Source organism: Zootoca vivipara, chromosome 1 (assembly GCF_965207765.1).
Source record: "Zootoca vivipara chromosome 1, rZooViv2.hap1.1, whole genome shotgun sequence".
NCBI lineage: Eukaryota > Metazoa > Chordata > Lepidosauria > Squamata > Lacertidae > Zootoca > Zootoca vivipara.
This window is the reverse complement of record NC_142582.1, coordinates 15559337-15579650: the sequence shown is the minus strand read 5'-3', so window position 1 is coordinate 15579650 and position 20314 is coordinate 15559337. Positions and strand designations below refer to the sequence as shown.

Below are 20314 nucleotides of genomic sequence, written 5' to 3'. Positions count from 1 at the left end.
TTTCTATGTTTCTACAGGGGTCCTCCTAAGCCTGCCAGAGAATTCACATATTTACAAATTCACATCTTTAAGACATTTTCTGGAAATATCCCACTCTCTAATACAGGCATCCCCAAACTTCGGCCCTCCAGATGTTTTGGACTACAATTCCCATCATCCCTGACCACTGGTCCTGTTAGCTAGGGATCATGGGAGTTGTAGGCCAAAACATCTGGAGGGCCGCAGTTTGGGGATGCCTGCTCTAATAAATGTTTGCTCTGTATTACCTCTAATTCTTCCCGTGATCTTTGCTAATTCTGTAAATTCTAATAATTATGTCTGCCATTCCACTTTGGTTGGGATAGAATACAGTACCAAGATTCTTGCTGCCGCCTTTCCTCTCAATATATTGTTTTGCTGTTAGAGAGAGACACTCGCAGCTGAGAAATATTTATGATACCCTATGCTGTCGCTGATTTTCCCATTTGTTCCTGCGCTTGTCTTGCAAAGAGGCCCACTCAAAAGAAAGGTGTTGATATTCATCACTAAAGTTCCCTACCCACAACAGAAAGGAAAGCACGGCTCACCTCCCATATTCTCCTACACAACACCCATTCTGGCATTTCCGAATGCCAACATGTGGCAGTTGTCTTCCAATACATTAGTCTCCATTGTGAGAACTGTATTCTTTAGGGAGAAAAACAGTCACCACATTCCCTTGGGATAAATGAGTCAAGGACTGGGGCTGTACCTGAATAGTTGACCAAATATTTTTCAACTGTATCTTTCCATGCGGAATATAGCAGTAGCAAGCCAGTTCTGAACTACGGCTGTCGTCCGTCATCTCCAAGTGCCTACAGTTATTCTCTAGACGGAGAAAGAAGAGGGCGTCACAAAGTTTGGAGATGCATGCAAGTCGCTCATTTTTCTGCTGCAATATGCAGTATACACCGATTTCCCCAGTTACAAACCCTGATTGGCAGCGTATTTTTTAATAAGTGTGATATGCCGGCACTGCAAAATCCACTGCTAAGCCCCCAAATTTTTACCGCTGAGACTGTTCCAACAGAGAAGCTGTTGTGACTCTTCCTGTCCAATCTTCAACAGGTGGCCAGAATAATATGATTCCAGTTTTTCCCCACTTCTCCGTCTCAGCAAAAAATAGATGAATGCGCTTGACTGTGTTAGGCTGCAGGCATGCAGCCCACGAAAAACTGCATTGGTGCAACTGCCTGGCCTGCAGCCCCACTATAAGGCTGGGAGTAAACCGGGAGCTGGCTTTTCATGTTGTAACTTGAAATCATGCTACACTATTCAGGCTACAATCTTAAGATCCCTGGGGCCATAAGATCTGTGTGTGTTTCTGAAGATGAGAAGATGCATTGCTCTTGCTACTGTGGAATAACATTCAGCTTCGTCATATCTGGGCTTAGGGGAAAGTACTGTCTTGGGCCCAGTCTTATTCAACATCTTTATCAATGACTTGGATGATGGACTTGAGGGCATCCTGAGCAAGTTTGCAGATGACACCAAATTAGGAGGGGTGGCTAATACCCCAGAGGACAGGATCACACTTCAAAATGACCTTAATAGATTAGACAACTGGGCCAAAGCAAACAAGATGAATTTTAACAAGGAGAAATGTAAAGTACTACACTTGGGCAAAAAAAAATGAAAGGCACGAATACAGGATGGGTGACACCTGGCTTGAGAGCAGTACATGTGAAAAGGATCTAGGAGTCCTGGTAGACCACAAACTTGACATGAGTCAACAGTGTGATGCAGCAGCTAAAAAAGCCAATGCAATTCTGGGCTGCATCAATAGAAGTATAGCAACTAGATCAAGGGAAGTAATAGTACCACTGTATTCTGCTCTGGTCAGACCTCACCTGGAGTACTGTGTCCAGTTCAAGAAGGATACTGACAAGCTGGAACGTGTCCAGAGGAGGGCAACTAAAATGGTCAAAGGCTTGGAAACAATGCCTTATGAGGAATGGCTTAGGGAGCTGGGTATGTTTAGCCTGGAGAAGAGAAGGTTAAGGGGTGATATGATAGCCATGTTCAAATATATAAAAGGATGTCATATAGAGGAGGGTGAAAGGTTGTTTTCTGCTGCTCCAGGGAAGCGGACACGGAGCAATGGATTCAAACTACAAGAAAAAAGATTCCACCTAAACATTAGGAAGAACTTCCTGACAGTAAGAGCTGTTCGACAGTGGAATTTGCTGCCAAGAAGTGTGGTGGAGTCTCCTTCTTTGGAGGTCTTTAAGCAGAGGCTTGACAGCCATATGTCAAGAATGCTTTGGTGGTGTTTCCTGCTTGGCAGGGGGTTGGACTGGATGGCCCTTGTGGTCTCTTCCAACTCTATGATTCTATGATTCTACTGCAACATGACTGGAAACAGCAGTTGAACAGATTAAAATATTTGGATCTTATCTTACTGATTTCGTTAGAGAAGGGATTGTTACTTTTAAAATTGCTCTCCTTGGCTGAGAAGTACCCCTAAACGCAGCACCCACCGCACAAACAAAAGTGTAAATGACTTTGGAAGGGCTGTAAATATTTCGACAAATTTCACATTAATAGGGCCATTAAATAATTGTTTTGCTTCAGTGCCCCACATGCTGCTTAAAAACAGGCAAGCTCGTGGCTAAAATGCACAAACTCAGCAGCTGCCAAAGACCTAAGGTCTAACTTCAAGTGACAATAAATGGATGGATATTAGGTAAATTTGGATTTGTGGGTCACTGTACCAAACCGTTTGGGAACCACTGCTCTAAGTCTTCCGTAACATCGGCCAACCCTTTTCGGGCACAAGTTCATATTGTCATGGGATTCTACCCAATATTGATCCAGAGTAGATTCCAATGTATAGTTAGCAGAGTAAAAACCTTAAACACGTTGCAGGATTCCCAAGAAATAGACCAGAGGCAATTAATATTTCCTTCAGCAGAGCTTTACTGCTATTGAAGGCAAATGAGCATAATGGTCACAAATCCAATAAATTCAGGATTGGCACCATCCATAAGAAATCCAGTTGCATCAGACTTAACTTAAATTTACAATAACTTGCAATAAATCTAAACCTTAACACTAAGCATACTATGTACAGAACACCACACCAGAAGGAAACGCGATAGGAAGTGAAACCCAGGCTCCTTCTGGCCTTACTTTTATAGTCAGCATGACCTTGACAGGAAACGTAAGAAGAGAACCAGTTTAAACCAGCTGTACTCAGCTTCTCTGAAGGAATAACCACAAACATCACGAACCTTTGGCTTGTTTCTTTCACACAGAGAAGCTTCCAGAACCCTCTTGAATTAATTGAATTTGTGGTAGACTACAAACTTGAACAGTGTGATGCAGCAGCTAAAAAAGCCAATGCAATTCTGGGCTGCATCAATAGGAGTATAGCAACTAGATCAAGGGAAGTAATAGTACCATTGTATTCTCCTCTTGTCAGACCTCATCTGGAGTACTGTCCAGTTCTGGGCACCACAGTTCAAGAAGGATACTGACAAGCTGGAATGTGTCCAGAGGAGGGCAACTAAAATGGTCAAAGGCCTGGAAACGATGCCTTATGAGGAACGGCTTAGGGAGTTGGGCATGTTTAGCTTGGAGAAGAGAAGGTTAAGGGGTGATATGATAGCCATGTTCAAATATATAAAAGGATGTCATATAGAAGAGGGAGAAAGGTTGTTTTCTGCTGCTCCAGAGAAGCGGACACGGAGCAATGGATTCAAGCTACAAGAAAGAAGATTCCACCTAAACATTAGGAAGAACTTCCTGACAGTAAGAGCTGTTCGGCAGTGGAATTTGCTGCCAAGGAGTGTGGTGGAGTCTCCTTCTTTGGAGGTCTTTAAGCGGAGGCTTGACAGCCATCTGTCAGGAATGCTTTGATGGTGTTTCCTGCTTGGCAGGGGGTTGGACTGGATGGTCCTTGCGGTCTCTTCCAACTCTATGATTCTATAATTAAAATAGGAAAGATCTCTACACATCAGATCAATACTTTCTGAAGGAGAAGAGGAGGAGGAGGAGGAGGAGTTTGGACTTGATATCCCGCCTTTCACTCCCCTTAGGGAGTCTTAAAGCGGCTAACAATCTCCTTTCCCTTCCTCCCCCACAACAAACACTCTGTGAGGTGAGCGAGGCTGAGACTTGAGACAAGTGTGACTAGCCCAAGGTCACCCAGCAGCTGAATGTGGAGGAGCGGAGACACAAACCCGGTTCCCCAGATTACGAGTCTACCGCTCTTAACCACTACACCACACATTACTAAGAAATGCAAGTTGACACATAATATCTTAGATCAAGATCATTGTGCCCTGAGAATTGTTTTGAAGCACCTGATGATGCAGAACCGAATCTCAAAGTTACAAACCAGCACAAAACTTTGGGAGAGACTTTGAGGGGATACAAGGCTTGCGGTTAACAGAGCTTCGGGTCAGTATTGTGGATTGCGAGATCACATGGTGCCTCGCACAAACATGTACATATATCGTATTACTGCAATATATACATGAAGCTATTTAGTCTCCCGTGTTCTGGATCACAGGCCAAGGGTTGATTTGAGATTTGCACACATCTAGAATATTTATGGGCAGCAATAACTGCCAAGACAAAGTACTGAACACACTACCAGAGAGAAAAAGTAAACACACAAGCCTATCCCATGTTTACACAACTTACATAAATCCCTACTGAATGGCCGTAGCAGGTATGGGGAACCTATGGGCATTCAGAACCATATAGTCATAGTGTTGGAAGGTACCCTTAGGGTCATCTAGTCCAACCCCCATTAGTCCAACAATGTCTGACAGCACTACAGATTCTCCCGTCCCCAAAGTCATAGGCAGGAGTGGCAACTTGGATACAATTATTGTTGGGATAAGCCCTGCTCCTCTTGAACATGAGGCAGCACAAGTACACCATTTGACCATTTGAATGGCAAGGCCCATCAACTTGGGGGGAGGGCAACGGGACCTCAGCCCCCTAGGAGTTGGCTCCTATGGTCCTAGGACTGCAGCCTAGCCCTGGTATCAGATGCATGTTTACTCAGGGGTAAATCCGACCACCTTTCTCAACCTTGGGTCCCCAAGAGGTTTTGTTGGACTACAACGCCCATCACCCCTAGCTAGCAGGACCAGGGGTGAGGGACGATGGGAGTTGTAGTCCATCAACCTCTGGGGACCCGAAGCTGAGAAACGCCGTTCAGGATCGCTGCCCTCCAAGCCGCTTTACCTGCTAGCAATGCCCGCGCGCCACTGGACCGGACCGGCCGGGCCGCCGCTAGGGCGCACAGCACCAGCAGCAGCAGGCGTGCCAAATGCGGCGGCAGCCGCTGCCGGGTCGCGCCGGATCCCAGCTGCATTGCCCGCTGCTGTTTGAACAAAGCGATGCCTCGGGAAGTGTCGAGAGCCGCGGCGGCCGAGGCCTGGATGGAGAGTACCGACTTGGCCGGCGCCTGTGTTGTGCGCGCAATTGCGCATTGGTGGCGCCCTGGCGATGGGGGATCGGCTAGCCGGGGCTGGAGGAGGCGGAGGAGATCAAGGCGCTTCCTCGAGCGAGGTAGGAGGAGATATCACCCCGCAGTGGGAGTTTGGGAAAAGCAGTTCAAGGCTATGAAATTAAACGCGGCCCGAGGCAGTGGAGAGGGAGGCAGGGAAACGGGGCGGAAAATTCCTTTCCGGGACCTGGGGAATCCCCTCTGATGGCTCATTGGGTGACCTTTGGCCCGCCTCATCATAGAATATGCAGAATTGGAAGGGATCCCCAAGGGTCATCTAGTCCAACCCCCCTGCAATGCAGCGAACTTTTTGCCCAGTAATAATAAATTATTATTTATTCCCTGGCTCCCAGCAGAATATTAAAAACACGATTAAACATCAAGCATAAAATACTTCTCTAAACAGGGCTGCCTTCAGATGTCTTCTAAAAACCCTCTGCCTGGTTCCCTGTAGCTTTACTTCTTGCAGGGAGGGGACCTCCAGAAGGCCCTCAGCGTTGGACCTAAGTATCTGGGCTGAACGATGGGGGTGGAGACACTCCTTCAGGTGTACTGGGCCGAGGCCGTTTAGGGCTTTAAAGGTCAGCACCAACACTTTGAATTGTGCTTGGAAACGTACTGGGAGCCAATGTAGGCCTTTCAGGGCTGGTGTTATATGGTCTCGGCGGCCGCTCCCAGTCACCAGTCTAGCTGCCGCATTCTGGATTAATTGCAGTTTCTGGGTCACCTTCAAAGGTAGCCCCACGTAGAGCGCATTGCAGTAGTCTAAGCAGGAGATAACCAGAGCATGCACCACTCTGGCGAGACAGTCCGCAGGCACGTAGGGTCTCAGCCTGCGTACCAGATGTAGCTGGTAGACAGCTGCCATGGATACATAACTGACCTGTGCCTTCATGGACAGCTGTGAGTTCAAAATGACTCTCAGGCTGTGCACCTGGTCCTTCAGGGGCACAGTTACCCCATTCAGGACCAGGGAGTCCTCCACACCAGCCCACCCCCTGTCCTCCCAAAACAGTACTTCTGTATTGTCAGGATTCAACCTCAGTCCGTTAGCCACCATCCCTCCTCATCAGAGGCTGTATGAGTCACTCATTGCTGTGCAATGTGCAATGAAGACGCCCAAGCATCTCTTCCATTAACTACCAGGTGAGGGCGATAAAGAGCTTTTTTGCCAGGTGTTCGAAAACTCAAAATAGTTACAATGGACAAGAAATGTACAGTGGTACCTTGGTTCTCAAACTTAATCCATTCCAGAAGTCCGATCCAAAACCAACGCACTCTTTCCCATAGAAAGTAATGCAAACGGATAAATCCTTTCCAGACTTTTAAAAACAACCCCTAAAACAGCAATTTAACATGAATTTTACGATCTAACGAGACCATTGATCCATAAAATGAATGCAATAATCAATGTATTGTACTTTAAAATAAATGAGACAGTATTGTAGATTATAAAAAATTAAAAAATTTTTTTTCTTACCTGCACTGCTGATAGTCATTGTTTGGATGGGGGTGGGGATTTTATCCATTTCCTCAGTTACACAATCAATCAATCAGTAACTGAACTGAGTTCCACACAGTCACAAAAACAAATTAACCGGAAAAGCGTCAAAAACAAAAACACAAAATAAATAGCAAAAACAAAAGCACCAAACTTAATCTGTTCAGGAAGTCCGTTTGACTTCTGCAATATTTGAAAACCAGGCACAGCTTCTTATTGGTGCAGGCACCCAAGAAAAAATAGCCGACAGCTGCATCAGATGTTCACCTTCTGAAAAACATTCAAGAACCAGAACCGGGTTTTTGGCATTTGGGAACCAAGGTGTTTGAGAACCAAGGTATCACTGTACTCCTCTCATACAAGCAACGTGTGTTAAAAGCTTCCAAGGAAAGGGTGGTTGGAAAACTTGTGGTCTTTTACACATTTTTTAAAAATGCATTTATTTGAGGGCATAATAAATTAAAACCCGATTTCTCTAGAAATCATAAACATCTGCTTCTGGCATGGCCAGTTCAGAACCTACAAGAAGAAACAATTGTTCGTTTCTTGTGCACAAGTGTTTGTCTAAGATGTGCAAGTAACTAACCCACCAAGGAACGGCACTCCTAAGTCCATATTACATGGAAAACGGAGAGTACTGCTATTGAAGCTCTCATGCTGAGCTGGGAAATCTGAGGCAGATGTTGCCTCAGGCCCCATCATCATCATCATTTGTACCTCGCCCAGCTGTCTGGGCTTCCAACATATATAAAAACATAACAAAGCATTACACGTTTCCTATACAGCGCTGCCTTCAGGTGTCTTCTAAAAGTTGTATAGTTATTTATTTCCTTGACATCTGATGGGAGGGCATTCCACAAGATGGGTGCCACTACCAAGGAGGCCCTCTGCCTGGTTCCCTGTAACCTCACTTCTCGCAGCAAGGGAACTGCCAGAAGGCCCTCGGCGCTGGACCTCAGTGTCCGGGCTGAACGATGGGGGTGGAGATGCTCCTGCAGGTATACTGGGCCAAGGCCATATAGGGCTTTAAAGGTCAGCACCAACACTTTGAATTGTACTTAGAAACGTACTGGGAGCCAATGTAGGTCTTTCAGGACAGGTGTTATTTGGTCTCGGTGGCCACTCCCAGTCACCAGTCTAGGTGCCTTATTCTGGATTAGTTGTAGTTTCCGGGTCACCTTCAAAGGTAGCCCCACACAGAGCGCATTGCAGTAGTCCAAGCGAGAGATAACCAGAGAATGTACCACTCTGGCAAGACAGTCCGCGGGCAGGTAGGGTCTCAGCCTGCGTACCAGGTGGAGCTGGTAGACAGCTGCCCTGGACACAATTGACCTGCACCTCCATGGACAGCTGTGAATCCAGAATCAGGGGTGATAGAAGTTGTAGTCCCACGGCTTCTGAGAGGCCACAAGTCCCTCATCCCTGCTGTAACGTTTTCCATTCCTGTTGGAGAAGAATCAACTCTTAAGGTTCCCCTGCTACTTTTAGAAGCCTGTTTATCAAGTAACTCTGTACAGACACAAGCCAGTTCCCTATAGCTATTATAAACTGCTTGATGGAGCTCCCTCCTTGGGATTCAGGCAAAGGCTTCTAATCGTTCTTGATAGGCCACCATCCCCCCAGAGCTACATTTTCCTCTTAATTGAGAGAAGCAAACTGCAGCTCTCTGACAGTTACTGCAGATCGCATTGATAGCACAGTGCAAACATTTAGGAATGAAAAACAGCGAGGCAGGAAGTTCAGCGTCGCTCGACAGAAGTGCTCCCATGTCAGGAGTTGCAAACTGTAAAAACAAAACAAGCAAACTTGAAGGGTGCATTGAATTGGGCCCAAAACGTTTCCGACATTACTGAATTGCATGGGTGAACATAAGGCTTTGAGATACAAAAATATCCCCCACATATTGAACTTTTGGCATTCTGTCCCACGGTACTTGTACGGGTGTCGGAAAATAACACTTCCCTCATGTCAGCAAATGCTGAGGGGGAAATCATGATGAAAGTGTATTTGAGGAGGTGGACATAAAGGCCAAATGATTAGGTCACTGAAGTTACATTTCTTCAGCCTCGTTAACAAACCAGAAGCCTCCTTCTGACTGTTGCAGTTAATTGGTTCTTCCTGACAAATTTCTTTTATTTACTTCTAAATATTTTACTCCATTCTCTCAAAAGGCAGAGTGCTTTCAGGTTTATTGAAAGTAAGGGACCCATTTAAGAGGGAGGGAAAACATCACTATTATATCATCCCTATATTGACAGAGGTGGTGGAACTGTGGACGTCTATATTTTGTTATAAGAATTTTAAGGTCTCAAATATAGAATAAATATTCATAAATGCACACATATCTAAATTTATGGACCATATGTCTGAAATGGTATGGGAGAGCAATCCTGAAGCCATTTTGACTCTCCCAATGACCACAAATATTGCTCTGCAGTAAGGGAGACAAATGGGGAAAGCCTTCCCATTGTCTTAAGGGCATACAGTGGTACCTCTACTTACGAATTTAATGCATTCCGGATGCACATTTGTAAGTCGAAAAAAATTGTAAGTCGAATCCCATAGGAATGCATTGGGAGAAAAAATTCTTAAGTCGAAGCAACCCTATCTAAAAATTCGTAAGTAGAAAAAATCCTATCTAAATTGTATCCAAGATGGCCGACGGAGCTCCATTCGTAAGTAGAAACATTCGTAAATAGAGTTATTCGTAAGTAGAGGTACCACTTTATTTGTGTATGTATAGGGTGAGCCTGTGACCTGGATTCAGTAACTAAATCCATCACAAAAGAATGGGCAGACTGCCCAGGTAATACAACCAGTGATCAGGTATCCTGGCGGGCAGGATTTCTGCTGGAGACTGCCACCTTCTGTGATGTACATATGATGTTTCAGGGGGGGGGGGCTCTTGGGCTACAGGGCGGGCAATTTCAAAAGTCTATATAAGGGCTTGCACACCATTGTTCAGGGTTCTCCTCCCTCCTGCATGTGGTGAGTGCAGACCCTGTTGCAACAATTTATTTCCTTTAATAAAGATCAGGCTTACTAGGCGCTTTGCTTCTCAATATACTCTGGTTGGCCTCTGTTGTTTTCTCCTACCGGTAGGGAACTCATTAAGGACTCTGTACAGGCTCTGGAATACCCCATAAGGGAAAGGGAGCAGTTTTTCTTACAGTAATTTCATTGGAGTCTAATTCCCATTAGCGCCTAGCCAGCTTGGCCGATAGTGAAGAGCAATGGGAACTATAGTTTAGCAACATCTGAAGCACCTGCAGGTTCTTCACCTCTGTGTTAAACTTTAACCTGTAGAATAGTCCAACTAGGTTATGGGGGTTAAGAAAAAGCCAGCAAGCTATTGCCAGCAAATAATAACCATTTTGGAAGAAAGGGGCTCTTATAAGTTAAAATATAAGTACTGTATTCACATAGCTGCCAAGTTTTCCCTTTTCTCGCGAGGAAGCCTATTCAGCATAAGGGAAAATCCCTTAAAATATGGATAACTTGGCAGCTATGTGTATTCAGTGAGAGAGAGAGGGGGGGGGGAGAAGACAAAATCCCTACGAGAGAAGAATGGCAGATCAAGTTGATGGACTATGGCAAAAATGACCGGAAAAATCAGAAATCAGGAAGACCAAAGCTTTAATAAGGAATGGGGGAAATATAACTTACCTTAAAGACCATTGTAAACAGTTGAAATTGTTAGGGGGATTGCACCCAAGAGTTACCGACGATTGATGAGTGGCAGACGAAAATGATGGACTATGCGGAATTAGCAAGACTGACTAGCAGGATCCGAAACCAGGGAGAGTCAAAGTTCCAAAAGGATTGGAGTAAATTTGTGGACTATATGAAGAACTGTAGAAGTCTAAAGACACTTGCAGGACTGAAATAAATCCTACGAATTGACTTTAAGTAGAAGGAATAAAGAAACTGTGAGATAGGAATGGATAAGAAAACCGATTGGAGGGAAGGAGGGAAGTCAAAGCTCGGCATAGCAAAGAAAATTGTAATAATTGATTAGATGTTAAGATGAAAAAAAATGTGTTTATTTTGTTTATGTGTTGTGTTTGAAGTTGTATGGTTTGTTTTTGTTTAAATGTGTTTAATTGGAAAATCTAATAAATTGTCTTTTTAAAAAAATTGTTAGGGGGATTGCAATAACACTTGTAATGTAACAAAGAACCAGTGCTTTTTTTTCTAAAAAATGTTTAGGGGTACTCTCATTTTGACGTAAGAAAATCACCATTTTATAGTTCAAATTGAGAAAAACAAATACAGTAGATGGACAAAAGTACAAAGATTGACAAAATGTTTAGGGGTCGGCATCCCCCTGTGTCCCCCCAGAAAAAAGTACTGACAAGAACTACGGATATAATGGAGGATATAAAATTTTGGACTATTAAAGGATGCAGTAGGAAAGGTTTAACAAAAAGAACCACAAAGGGGAGGAGGGAAGTTCAGAGGACTCATGAGAATCCTGTTTTTTATATAATATGTTGTGATGTGAGTGTAATTTTTTCTATGGAAAATTATATATATATATATATATATATATATATATATATATATATATATGTATGTATTCAGGGCGAGGCTTTGTTTTTGTAAGCTGTTCTGTATGTTGTGTGACAGGTTTTTCCAGCTTGTTTGGCAGGAAAATGGTCGACTGTCTCAAAGCAGGTGTCAGATTAACTCAGACGCCCAAATCCCCTAAACCCAAACCAGACACAGCGTCTATTCTTGAACAAATAATGAAAGCTTTGAAATACTTATTCTGACCTTGTTAAAGAGAAACAGTTAGCATGACAGACCAGCAAGTTCTTGCTTCTGCCAATATTTCTTCTTTTCAGATAAGCAACTCAGAGCTCCTCAGCTATTTTCAAACTCACGAGCCAGTTTTTCAAAGCGAGCGAAATGTGAAATTCCACTCTATTCCAAACACATATCAGAAAGTATAATTAATTAGTACTTGAGATTTTGATCGCACGTCTTTGCAACGTCTAGCCACATATGGTTTCTAAAGTAGCAATTGTTTGTATTTTATCTGTCTCCACTAAATGTTGCTAAAGTTACCCCACTTTAATGGTAAAAATATGGGCTTAATCAAAGTAAAAGAAAATTGCTGCATTAATTGTAATCAGGCTGGTACATGAAAAAGAAAATGTGATAACATTTGGAAAATGCATTGCAACTTACTGTTTTATCTTTATGGAAAAATTATCTGTGATTGTGGGTCTGTTATGCCATCATATATTTTTTACGTGTTGCTATTGTTACTATTAATAATAATTAGACTTATTAGTTGCTTGCTACCTAGAAGGTCCCCAAATGACTTACATTTTAAAAACATAAGCAGAATTTTTAAATTGCTGTAACTCATCCAGGGACAAGGGTGGGTAATAATAATAATAATAATAATAATAATAATAATAATAATAATAGCTGGGCAGCACACTAACAATATAACAGAATTAGCACTGCCCATCTAAGGCTTGGAGAAAAAGGTAATTCTTTGTTGTTGTTGTTTAGCCGTTTAGTTGTGTCTGACTCTTCGTGACCCCATGGATCATAGCACGCCAGGCACTCCTGTCTTGCACTGCCTCCTGCAGTTTGGTCAAACTCATGTTCGTAGCTTCGAGAACACTGTCCAACCATCTCGTCCTCTGTCGTCCCCTTCTCCTAGTGCCCTCCATCTTTCCCAACATCAGGGTCTTTTCCAGGTCTTTTCTTTACCTGGCGCTGAAGATAAGTTGGCATTCAACAGGTGAGGAGCCATACCTGGAATAACCTCTTATTATTTCTGTAACCTATATTAAAGACAAGGCTTGCTATCAAAATGTAAACAGTGTCATGATGCTATGTGACTGTACCTATTTCCTTTTTATTTTGTACTTTAGGGTATAAATAGTAAAATTATTATTATTATTCATTCCTGCTTAGTAAAATAAAATAACTTGGTTTGGAATAATATATTTTTAAATCAATATTCCCCGCATACCCTGTTTCTTAAGTAAGACACACACTTATCTAAAGAAGGCAGCTGCCCGGGAAGCTGATACATTGAAGTAAAACAAAGTCTATTCCAAGTATTCAAAATGAAGACTTCAAAGTACAGGAATATAAATAAGGAAATTCTCACACCGGGCTTAATCTGCCACAGTTGCAAGTTGAATTATGTATCCTCCTCCTGTTCCACTTTTCTGATTTATTTTTTATTTAAAGGTGCTCAGAGCACCTTAAAGACAATTTAATAAAATGAAATATTAAACACATTTCCAGTTAAACAGAAACAATGCAGTAAAACAATTAACAATGCAATCCTATGCATGTTACACAGTCTTCAACAGGGCACATTTCCTAGTAAATATGCTTAAAAGACATAAATAAGTACAAGAACCATTGAAACAAAATTTTCTTCACTGTGCATCTTTAAAGACCAGTAAAGTAAGAGCTTGGCTGAACAGAAGCATCTTGACCAGATGCTAAAAGGACCATAAATACGACACCAAATAAAAAGCTAACTCTATTCTAGGCTGCATCAACAGAAATCTAGTAAGTATTGTCCAGATCAAGGGAAGTCATAGTACCACTCTATTGTGCCTTGGTCAGAGCACAGCTGGTGTACTGTGTCCAATTCTGGGCACCACATTTTAAGAAGGATGTTGACAGGCAAAGGAGGGCAACCAAGATGGTCAAGAGTCTGGAAACCAAGCCTTATGAGGAACAGTTGAAGGAGCTGGGTATGTTTAGCCTGGAAAAGAGGAGACTGGGATAGCCATCTTCAAATACCTTAAGGGCTGTCACATGGAAGAGGGAGCAAGCTTGTTTTCTCCTGCTCTGGAGGATAGGACTTGAACTGATGGCTTCAAGCTACAAGAAAGGAGATTCCGACTAAATATTCAGGGGGAAAAAATTCTGACAGGAAGAGCTGTTTGACAGTCACCCTCAGGAACTTGTGGACTCTCCTTCCTTGGAGGTTTTTAAGCAGAGGTGGGATGGCCATCTGTCATGGATGCTTTAGCTGATATTCCTGCATTGCAGGGGCTTGGACTAGATGACCCTTGGGTCCCTACAATTCTATGATTCCATGACACCAGATGCGACTCAGGAGCCACTACTGAAAAGACCCTTTCCCCCTGCAGTTACCAGCCTCACTTCGTTTTGTGGGGTTGCTGCTGTATGTAAGCTCCAGGTTCAAAGCCAATAGGCCTCTAAATACCGGTTGCTGGGAAGCAGCAATGGGATATGGCTATTGCCCTCGTGATCTCCTAGTGGGCTCCACAAAAAGCATCTGATTGGCTGCTGTGGGGAACAGGATGCTACATTTGGTCGGCTGTTGGGGAACTTGAACTGCCATCACAACCAAGCTAACCCTGGTCCATTTTGGCCAAAAGAGAGCTGCCCATCTCCCTCTTTTCTTAATATGTTGTTGAATCCTGAGCCTAGCCAGTCGATTCTTGCCACAGCTAAATGGATGGTATGTTCTGGAACGAAGTATGTAAAGTGATTTATGTCACCGTTGCGCGTTCCCATTCTGGTTTCAGCCCGGCTCTCCCACCAAAAGAAATATCGCCCCTTGTTTAGCGTTTGAAAGCAAGTAATAACAGATAATACAAAAGCGAGAGAAATTGCTGCATAGCCTCCCGATGACTAAGGACTTTCCCTCTTGGTCTCCCCCCCCCCCACTTTTCCTTTTTACGTAAGCGCTCGTTATATTTGCTTTGTGAGCTGTGGGGCGTTTTATCTTTGGCTGGAAGGAAAGTGGATGCAGGTTTGATAGATGTTTCTCAGGGTTGGTAGGTGGGTGTTAGATTGTGTGTCATTCGTAGGAGGTGAACGTCAAAAGAAGTGGGCTTGACTTTTTGGAGCAGTTTTGTAACCTAGGTACTTAATATTTGGTTTCCTGAAAAGGAAAGAGTAAAGGACAACTAAGAAGGTCTTGTTGGGCACTGGAATCAGCACTTACCAGTACCTACCAGTAATCAAATCTCTTGCTGCTGCTGCTGCTGTTTTGCTTTAATTTACCAGTAATTAATTTACCAGTAATTAATTTACCTGGTACCGTAATTAATCACCTTCCAGATCCCCCTCCAACCTCAGGGAGAGGATTCATTCTGTCATATCCTGATTCTATGAATGAAACTCTCAAAATAAGTAGCATTAAGCAATAGAAAAGAGAGTCCTTGTATGTATGTATGTGTATGTGTGTGTGTGTGTGTGTGTGTGTGTGTGTGTGTGTGTGTGTGTGTGTATCTACCGGTATGGATGATATGTATACATCAAATCCTTTTATGTGGAATGTTAACCGACTTGCGTTGAACGTCAGAGTTAAAATTAGGCCAAGTAATTTCACAATATGTTAATTTCTTGCTGAGAAGCACGTTAGAGGGAAATATTTTCCTGATAAAATAATGCAGGGCTTGCTTTTTATGTTCCTTTTGCTGGGGGTGGGGGAAAACCACAGGGTAATTTACAAGAAAATAGGCAGCTGTGCTTACCCTTATAGTATTCTTATGCTAAACTTTATGTTTTCTTTGACATTAATAGATACCAGGATGAAGACTCTTCTGTTGTTGGGAACATTTATCCTATCTACTGTAATAACTCAGGTGGGCTGATGCTGCCCCCCCCCTTGCAAAATGCTGGAGCAGAACAATGAGAGGTTATTTGAAAGCTGAGCAATGTAGCAGTTTTGAAATGGGTTGTAAAACGTTTTGTGAGAATAGAAGCCATGAAGCCCTGGGCCTAGGCAGCTTCTATTCATTCCACTAAAGATTTGTATGCAAATGCAGCATTTTTCAGATGGCACATGGTTCTCTCTTCACTTGTTTCTGTTTCCTTCCTTCTGTTAACCCCTGATGATGTAGTCCATTATAGTGCTTGGGTAGCTAGGCCAACACTGTATTTGAAAAGCACAACCGCAGAATGCTGAAGCATTGGAGCTTACAAATTGCCTTCCACGACTGTTGTGCCTCTCCAGCTACACCCCTATCTGGACAGGGATAGCCTAACTACTGTTGTCTATGCTCTGGTAACCTCAAGGTTATATTGCTGCAATGCATTATACGTAGGGCTGCCTCTGAAGATGGTTCAGAAACTTCAGCAGGTGCAGAATTCAGGGCCAGGTTGCTCACCGGCGCAGGACAGTTTGAGCATATTACACCGATCCAGGTCCGACTGCACTGGCTACCAATGAGTTTCCAAGCCCAGTTCAAAGTGCTGGTTTTGACCTATAAAGCCTTAAACGGCTCGGGACTACAATACCTCCAAGGACTTTTTTTAAAAAATCTGTGCCAGCTCCTTGATCATGGGAAGTGGATCAGTGACCTTTCTGATCCCCATTTTTCTTCTCCCTGCCAAAAAGTCAGTTAAGTACAGTACAGTGGTACCTCTGGTTGCGGACACGATCTGTTCCGGGGTGCTGTTCGCACCCCGAAAAGTCTGCAACCAGAGCGGCGCTTCTGTGCATATGCGAAGTGCGATAGAGCACTTATGTGCATGCGCGAAGTGTGCAGAACGCTTCTGCGCATGCGCGAACCGCTCAGAACTCTTCTGCGCGTGTGGTGATACCCAGAAGTAAACATGTTCTGTTTTGCCACGTTTGCAACCCCAAAAAAACGCAACATGAAGCATTTGCAAGAAGAGGTATGACTGTATAGTCATTTAATTTACTGAAATTGTAAATGCTTGTACGCATTGCTATGTGTTTAAATCTGATTGGCTTGTAACTGAATTCTAGAGTTCTCTAGTAGAAGGAGGTTAAATCAGTGATGATCCAGTGATCTAAAGATTTTGGTTATAAGATACAGATAGCATCTTGGGAAAGACTTTGGAGAAAGGGCTTGAATGAAGTTCACAGCTTGCTATACTTTAAAAGAAAATAACATGAAGTTGTTTTATCAATGGTACATTACACCAAGAATCTGAGAGAACAATGTAACACATGTGGCGGAAATGTAATAAGATAAAAAAGCTTTTGGGAAACTATATATAATAAGCTAAAGAAAAACATTCAAACTAACTTTTATCAACAAACCGTAAGCCTTTCTTTTAGGCATCATAGCTGCAGACATTTCGAAGGAACAGAGAAAAGGTATTCATGTATGCAACTACTGCCACGAGAATGTTAATAGCTAAAGGGTGGAAGGGCGAGAAAATACCAACTAAAATGGAGTGGCAGGTGAAATTATTTGAATATGTAGAATTGGCAAAGATGACAGGAAAAATCAGGGACAGACAAAAGTTCAACAAAGAATGGGAATTATCCAGATTATATTTAAAAGAACATTGTTCTCATTTGAAATCTCTGACATGCTTTGATTAACTTCTGCAATGTTATATGCTACAAAGATTATGATGAATTTATGATAAGTTAAAGGATATATAAATATGCTTTTTTATTCTTTCTTCTTTGGCGATCACTCGTAGCCAAATAAGATTGTCTCCCATAAACACGGTTTTAACAATGAGTCCATAAGTGACTGTGGAGGCCAATTCTGGATCCACATGTCCTTCCACAGTGGGGACATTGGTTTCCGGGCGGGAGTTGATCACGGTGTGGATTTGCCAAGCGTGCCTTCCTCTTAGCACGTTTCTCCCTTGAGTCCTGAGTTCAAGTGTCTTCAAAACCCATGACACCTTTGGTAAAGGCTGTTCTCCAACTGGAGCGCTTGCAGGCCAGTGTTTCCAACTTGTCAGTGTTTATACTACATTTTTTTTAGATTTGCCTTGAGAAAAATCTTTAAACCTCTTTTGTTGACCACCAGCATTACACTTTCCATTTTAAAGTTCGGAATAGAGTAGTTGCTTTGGAAGATGATCATCAGGCATCCTCACAACATGACCAGTCCAACAAAGTTGATGTTGAAGAATCATTCCTTTGACACTGGTGATCTTTGGTTCTTCCAGTACACTGATATTAGTTTGCCTGTCTTCCCAAGTGATGTGTAAATTTTTTTGGAGACACCATTGATGGAATCTTTCGAGGAGTTGGAGATGGTGTTTATAAGTGGTCTGTGTTTCACAAGCATATAGTAAGGTTGGTAGTACAATAGCTTTGTAAACAAGCATTTTGGTTTCCCTGCGAATGTCCAGGTCCTCAAACACTCTGCACTTCAATCGGGAGAAAGCCGCACTCACACAGCTCAGGCGATGCTGAATTTCGGCATCAATGTTGGCCTAGGTAGGAGAAGTTATCAACATTTCCCAACGTTAAACCATTGAGTTGGATTTCTGGCGCTGCAGAGGGGTTATTTTGTACTTGTTGGTGCGGCACTTGGATTTTTTTGGATGTTGAGTGATAGGCCAAGCTTTTTGTAAGCTTCTGCAAAGATATTTAGGGTGGTTTGGAGGTCATCCTCTGAGTGTGCGCACTACATTGTCATCAGCATACTGAAGCTCTATGATGGAAGTTACGGTAACCTTACTCTTTGCTTTCAGCCCGCTCAGATTGAAGAGCTTTCCATCTGTTCGATATATGATTTCTACTCCGGTGGGGAGTTTCCCTTCGACAAAGTGTAGGATCATGGCAATGAAAATAATGAAAAGTAATAACACAACCCTGTTTAACACCTGATCCCACTGTGAATGGTTCACTTTGAGAGCCATTGTTATCTGTGATTTTTGCTGTCATATTATCAGGGAGAAGCCGAATGATGTTTACAAATTTATCTGGGCAACCAAATTTCAGATGGACAGTTCACAGAGCATTACAATTTACAGTGTCAAAAGCCTTAGTCAGGAAAATAAACGCCATATACAGGGGTTGGTTTTGCTTTCTGCATTTTTCTTGAAGCTGTAAATTCACATTTTTCATATCATTATGTATCAACATTTAGTCATATCTTACTTACTTCTTGTCTTACCCTATGTCTTCCCTCCACCCGTGCGTGACTTCCTTTTTTTTTTTTAATAACTTCGTTCTTGTGATTGTATTCTTGTATCTTAATAATTAAACATACATTATTGTATATCTATTTAAATTCACTTTGTGAGATCAGTCTATGCATATCAATAATTTTTTGTTGGAGCATCTTTTACACACTTCCATTCCTGTTTGAGATTTTGGTTAGATTGCCTTCTAATTGTTGCCGTCATTTTTGCTAATTCAATCATTTCAAAAAAAATTATGTTGCCAATCTGCCACTGATGGTACTTCTTCCGATTTCAAATTTTTAGCAACCAATAACCTGGCAGCAGCTATTGCATTTATGCATGCATTTTCTTGGACCTGCAGACTGGCACCTTAGTTAATGACTGAGGCAGAACGTCTTTGCCAGTCATCTCTTCCAGGGAGCACTGATGAAACGAAATCCAGCATCCATTGAAAGCAGTGACAAAAATAATACGGTGTCCCAAGAATACATGCTTCATTTTTATCATATGTATCCCTTCTTCTTCTTCTTCTTCTTCTTCTTCTTCTTCTTCTTCTTCTTCTTCTTCTTCTTCTTCTTCTTCTTCTTCTTCCATCTGACAAGCAAATCTAAATCAACATTGCCTACTCACTGGGATTTGCTATGTGTGTGTCTTTCTTCAACACAACATTGCTCTTCCTTCGACACATATCTGCTCTTTTCTCTGCATTGCACTTCCACATTTGCATTTTAATAAATTGTAGCTGCTTATTATTGTCATGTCTGTGTCAGTAGTTGCTGTTGATAATTTGAGGGCATGTGCTTGGAAATTCCATTCCTAACACTGTTAAAGACGGGGAAAGATAATTGCAGTTGGAAAATGTCCTTTATTTTTTTTAGAATTATAGTTTAGCCCCAAAGTGTTGAGGTAGCCTAACGACATGCTCAAAGGAAGCTGTCAACCTCTCTGAGATGAGAGTAGGCCTCTTTTTTTGTGCTCATGAAGTGCCAATAATGACTTTCCGTTATTTTGAAATAATACTTTATAATTACCGCTGGGGTTGTTGGTTCATCAGAACAGGTTTTTTGGGAGGGGGGGGGAGCCACAGGGGAGTCATGGCAACGATGTTATGAACAGTAGAAGCCATGACAGGAATTAAGAAAATGCCACAGGCATGTTCGCAGGTACCAAGAACTTCTCTCTCCCCCCATATTTGCAGCTGTTCCAGAATGTTCCTGCTTTAGAAGACAGGGCTTTCCTTTGGTCCCCAACCGAAATGGATTAATGGACAGCTTTTCTCAGTTTGGGATATCCTCCTCCATCCTTGAATTTGGTTTAGCCTGAAGTGCCACAATTGAACAGATTTATCATTTCATTTGCTGTTTGAACAGAAAATGTATAGCTGACCTCAGAGTGTGTTGTATTTGTCTGTGTGTGTACTTTTTTAAAATAAAAAAATATGTCCAGGGGTACTCTCA

At 42.5% G+C, this 20314-nt stretch overlaps 1 protein-coding gene and 1 long non-coding RNA gene across 3 annotated transcripts in view; one reads left to right on the top strand and one right to left on the bottom strand.

Annotated features, from left to right (window-relative positions):
• NEMP2 (nuclear envelope integral membrane protein 2) overlaps nt 1–7089 on the bottom strand; it is a 19556-nt gene extending 12467 nt beyond the window's left edge. The window contains exons 1-2 of the mRNA XM_035136164.3: nt 5221–7089; nt 731–846 (exon numbers count right to left, since the gene is read on the bottom strand). Of these exons, the coding sequence (XP_034992055.3) occupies nt 731–846; nt 5221–5350 (246 nt within the window). The 5' untranslated portion in view covers nt 5351–7089. The remainder of the gene's footprint in view (nt 1–730; nt 847–5220) is intronic.
• LOC148687484 (uncharacterized) lies at nt 5412–20314 on the top strand. Of its 2 annotated transcripts, none has more exons than XR_015951635.1 (3): nt 5412–5547; nt 15531–15592; nt 20056–20314. It is a non-coding gene; the product is annotated as an uncharacterized LOC148687484 (long non-coding RNA). The 2 variants fall into 2 exon arrangements; XR_015951630.1 differs by lacking the exon at nt 5412–5547 and adding an exon at nt 14815–14951.